The sequence below is a fragment of the Amblyomma americanum genome, chromosome 10 (genome assembly GCF_052857255.1).
Source record: "Amblyomma americanum isolate KBUSLIRL-KWMA chromosome 10, ASM5285725v1, whole genome shotgun sequence".
NCBI lineage: Eukaryota > Metazoa > Arthropoda > Arachnida > Ixodida > Ixodidae > Amblyomma > Amblyomma americanum.
The window spans coordinates 20,844,125-20,849,185 of record NC_135506.1 but is presented as its reverse complement, the minus strand read 5'-3'; the positions used below and the strand labels follow the sequence as shown (position 1 = coordinate 20,849,185).

Below are 5,061 nucleotides of genomic sequence, written 5' to 3'. Positions count from 1 at the left end.
ACCGCCGTTTCCGGCGGCGCGCAGGAGCTGTGGTTACAGCTGGGGCGCCAGCGGGCTGGCGCACAAGGGACCGGCGGCCGTGTCCAGGATCTCGGGATGCGGGCCTGGTCGTACCGCCGGGGGGCTGCTTCAGGACAGCAGCAGGGGGATACCGCCATGGGAGACGGCGCGTCGGGGCCCCGCACTCCAGTTCAGGGCACCACGGCAGGTGTCGAGGTGGTGAACAAGCTGCCGCCAAAGTCATAGCTGCGCCGACTGCTGGGGGTTTCCAGGAAATATGGGCCGTGTTCTGGATCACGGGATGCGAGCCAGGCTTATAGCCGAGTGGCTAATCCCGTAGATTGTAGGAATTCCAGCAGCAGTCGGAAGGCCTCAGTCTGGCTGCGCTTTGGGTGCAGCAGGTCTTGGTCCGAGTAGGAGGGCAGCCCTAGGTTGCGGTACCCTGCAGTCATGTCACGCCGGGCGGCCTCTAGGTTCGGGCAGGCACAGAGGAGGTGGCCCAGAGTCTCGTCTGCCCCACAGAAGGAGCAGGCCGGGGACGGGGCTCTGCCATGTCGGTGTAGCCGGGCCTGTGTCCATGAGCAGCCCGTTCGTAGTCGCAGGATTAGGGCCCGTTCCCTCCGTGGCAGGCAGTCGGGTACCCGCCACGCGGGGATCGGGGTGGAGGGCCCGTACGGCCTGCCGAAGAGCAGGACGGGCGAAGTCCAGCTGCGTTACTTTTGAGGACACCGGGGAGCCATTGGTGTGGGCGGCTCCGGCCAGCTGATCCGCAGCCTCGTTCCCAGTGATGCCAACGTGTGAAGGCAGCCACTGGAGGGAGACCGGACGGCCAGCATCCTGGATGGCCATAAGTCGGGCCTTAAGGTTGGCCACCGTGTGCTGTCTGGGCTGGTGCTGGCGCAGCAGCTGGAGGGCTGCTCTCGAGTCGGTTAGGATGACTGCGGGCTGCTGTCCAGGCAGCAGGAGGAGCAGGTCTGCTGCCAGGTGGAGGCCCGCCAGTTCAGCCGCCGTGGAGTTGGCTGGGAACCGCAGGTGGCACGACAGTGCAGCACCTAAGGCCGGTGCTACGCAGGCCGCAGCGGCTTGGCCTGTTGCTGGAAGTACCGAGCTGTCGGTGTAGACCTGGAGATGTCCTCCCAGGGACTCCTGCAGCAGGGTGGCAGCAGTCTGCTGCAGGGCAGCAACAGGTGTACGGCGCCTACTGCAGCTCCGGATGTCCACCGAGATGGGAAGCGGCGGCCTTGTTGGTGGGGGCGGGAATGGTGCCTGGTTGACAGGGGGGCCGAAGAGCCTGTGGAAAGTGCTGTACAGGAGCCCCATGCGGGAGTCCGGTACTCGGCGGAGCCGAGACAGGAGGGCCCTTCCGTCTGGAGCATGGTATAGGCGGTTCACATGGCGCAGACCCATCTGGAGGAGCAGGAGGGACAGCGGCCAGGACCCTGCTTCCGCGTGAGTGGCAGCGATGAGGGAGATACGTGGGAGGCCCAGGCATTGCCGCAGGACGGAGCGGTGTCCAATCTCTAGAGTCCGAAGGCGGGCGGGTGGCAGGGTCACCAGCGGGAGGGCATATGTCACTAGAGACGTGGCCGCTGCGTGGTAGAGGCGGAGGGCCCAGGAAGGAGAGCAGCCCTTGTCCCTGGCCTGGAGGCGCTGGACCGCCTGGCCGATTCGTCGTAGACGAGGCAGGAGGGCCCCCACCGCAGGAAGCCAGGTGAGGCGTCGGTCGATCAGGAGGCCGAGGTACTTCACCTGGTTAAACTGTTCACAGGATATAGGATTCATGCACTATCATTACCCGCCGCGGTGGCTCAGTGGTTAGGGCGCTCGACTACTGATCCGGAGCTCCCGGGTTCGAACCCGACCGCGGCGGCTGCGTTTTTATGGAGGAAAAACGCTAAGGCGCCCGTGTACTGTGCGATGTCAGTGCACGTTAAAGATCCCCAGGTGGTCGAAACTATTCCGGAGCCGTCCACTACGGCACCTAATTCTTCATTTCTTCTTTCACTTCCACCTTTATCGCTTCCCTTACGGCGCGGTTTAGGTGTCCGCCGAGGTGCGAGGCAGATACTGCGCCATTTCCTTTCCCCAAAAACCAATTTTCAATGTACTATCAGTACATATGATAATGCAAACATCTAGGGCGATAACGCCAGCCTGATTTACTGATATCGAGCCAAACTATGCCGGTGTTACACTGTCTTACTGGTGAGTTGTATTACGGCGAACAGGGTCGCGAACATAGTTGATGCCGTCCAATAAAAATTTATGGCTGCTCCGGTTACGGCTTTTGAAAAAGAAACGAAACACCGCTGTGGATTGTCCCTTATGAAACGGTCGCTGGTTTGTTTTTTTTTATACCGAAAATTATTTATTAGAAAGAGAAGAGTCTCGGGAAAGGAAAGCTGTGTGGTGTGCCGTATCCAGCGGAGAATGACATAATACGGGTTCTTCTTAAGCCTAGACACAGCGCTACGAAAAAAAAAAAACTTACAAGCTTGGACCTTTCAAATGCTTCTAACTTACCGGAAACTTTTAATAGCCTTTTAAAATTTGATCACCGTTGGCGGTGGTAAGTTCTGCAAAAATATCCAGCAAAACAACTGACACTCGAGGGAAAAATACGGCCGGAGAGCTCCTCTGTGAAAGCACGAGGAAGTTCTTTTTGGCTACCGTTGCTGCTAGAGGTGGCAGGATGCGGAAGTGCAGTCGCTTTGTGGTCCCCGAGTTGAAGGCCGCGTCCTGGTGCCCACAACGAGCTGGGCGCAAAGCGGAATACGTGTAAATCACTTAGGTTCCCTAATGTAACTCATTTTGGCCATCTTTTACAGGTGAAGCTATAATAAAATAATAATAATAATAATTGGTTTTTGGGGAAAGGAGATGGCGCAGTATCTGTCTCATATATCGTTGGACACCTGAACCGCACCGTAAGGGAAGGGATGAAGGAGGGAGTGAAAGAAGGAAGAATAGGTACCGTAGTGGAGGGCTCCGGAATAATTTCGACCACCTGGGGATCTTTAACGTGCACTGACATCGCACAGCACACGGGCGCCTTAGCGTTTTTCCTCCATAAAAACGCAGCCGCCGCGATCGGGTTCGAACCCGGGAACTCCGGATCAGTAGTCGAGCGCCCTAACCACTGAGCCACCGCGGCGGGGTGAAGCTATCAGAAAGCATAAAATCATAAAGCATAAAATGCTAAGCATTTTAAGGCCTCTTGACGATACTAATCCCTAACTGATATTTTATTCCTGTGTACTTGGCTTTTTGTTTCAATAGCATTGCTGTTTAAACCAATTGGTCAAGCAACTAAAAGTGTCTGGCACTGTGGCCTAACAAATTTTGGCTATTTCGACGAGTGCGGACAATGCTCTGAAAAAGTTCCTTTGCTTGCAAGCTTCTCGAAAGCTCGAATATTTTGGCGCGATGGAGCCATGATTCGCTGGGCTACAGCATCGAGGGTTTCTTAAACCGCGTTTAAAAAATTCTGAAAACTTATATGTATATTAACTACGGCGGGCTACATGTCTCTCTTATTAAGGACAATAACACTAATAGTTTAAAAGTTTACTTAATATTAGTTAACCAGCCTGCTAGTAAGCACGGCCTAGCTGCATTCTGATGTACTAAATCGCTGAAAATGCTATGCCGAATAAAGCACTCTTTCTAACTGAAAGAGCCAATTTTTAAAAATTGTCTAAAGTCTTAGGTAAAACGCCTTGTACATATACAGCTTAGAGGATATGTTGACTTAGGCACGTCTGACCCCTATAATCTTGAATATTTGAATTATTCAAAACAAAGACAGGCGGCCAAAAAGCTCCAAACTAAAAGAGAGGTAGCGTTCGTTTTAGAGAGCAGGTCTCTATCAAGAGCAACAAAACAAATGAAGTTGTAGAAAACAATTCAACGCGGGGAACAAAACACGATTCGGGACGCTCTTTTCAGGCCTAAAGGCACGATTTCACGTTCTCGATAACTTAACTGAAAAAAAAAAACGAGCCGTAAAACCTTGTTAACAAGACATCTCTTTAGGTTTCTGGAAACCTCAGCTAATGACAGATAAGTTTTTTTAACTTTTATAGATTGAAGGCAATTTCAAGAACCTTTGCTTTTGTCTTGGCATTAAATAAATATTGATATCATTAAATTCTTGTTTCCTTGCAATGTAAAGCTTTTATTTTTTCTTATTCACGAATCATGCCAGCTGGACACCTTCAGCAATTGAGCGACCGCATGTCGACGGTAGTTAACACCATTAGGCGATCAGAAGCATACACTTGACATTACTTAGAAGCAAACTGCTATTGATGCGTAAGGGAAGGCATAACGCAATGTTCTCCCAAATACTAGCAGGCTACGGTGCTCCAAAGTATGTTTTTTATGGAGATTCCTTAGAAAGAAACAGCTAGTCATAAGTCATTGTTCCGCCAAATACCACCAGGCTATGGGGCTGCAAATTATGCGTTTAGTTTTCGGCAAAATATGCTAACGCCGACTTGACTCAGAAGCATGTTATGTTTGCAGCCCTTGAGCTATGCATTGCGGCAAAAACGGAGTCCCAGGCGAAAGGTATACGACGAGATTTTGGGTCTGGCTTCGAGCGGAACAGCCACCAGGGAACAACGCCGAAGCAAATGCGGCGCGAAGTAACGGTACAATGCCAGCGTTGACTGGAGGACTAAAAAAAGGATCTTTTCTATATTTTTTTGCTGATTTGGCGCCTCCTTTGTTTCACACGCTATTATCTAAAAGTCGGTCCTCGGCTTACAATGCGTCGCTTCATGCGGGTTCTCCTTTGGCTTCTGTGAAGGAACAGCATTCAGGAAGTTCGTGTGAGGATTCATCCCAGGGTAAAGTATGCATTATGGGTAACGTGCTCTGTGCAAGCAGCTCCGTACTTCGAAACTTATGCGCCGGCCAGCTGTTGCCAGGTTCTTTGTGCCAAAGCCTGTCGTTAGCCGCTCGTTGTATGTTCGGCGCCTGAGGGTTCGCGTGGGAACGAATGTTACCGCCTGCCGTTCACCTCATTTACAAACTCGGAGCTTTTGTAACTAAACT

The 5,061-nt window shown here is 52.1% G+C and overlaps 1 protein-coding gene across 1 annotated transcript; it reads right to left on the bottom strand.

Moving 5' to 3' along the window:
• Positions 1–314: 314 nt before the first annotated feature.
• Positions 315–4,847, bottom strand: LOC144108069 (uncharacterized). Its single transcript, XM_077641349.1, has 4 exons — positions 4,772–4,847; positions 2,623–2,756; positions 676–1,758; positions 315–569 (listed from the first exon to the last, which is right to left on the bottom strand). The coding sequence occupies exons 1-4, from the start codon at positions 4,845–4,847 to the stop codon at positions 315–317; spliced, it is 1,548 nt and encodes a 515-aa protein (XP_077497475.1).
• Positions 4,848–5,061: the final 214 nt, after the last annotated feature.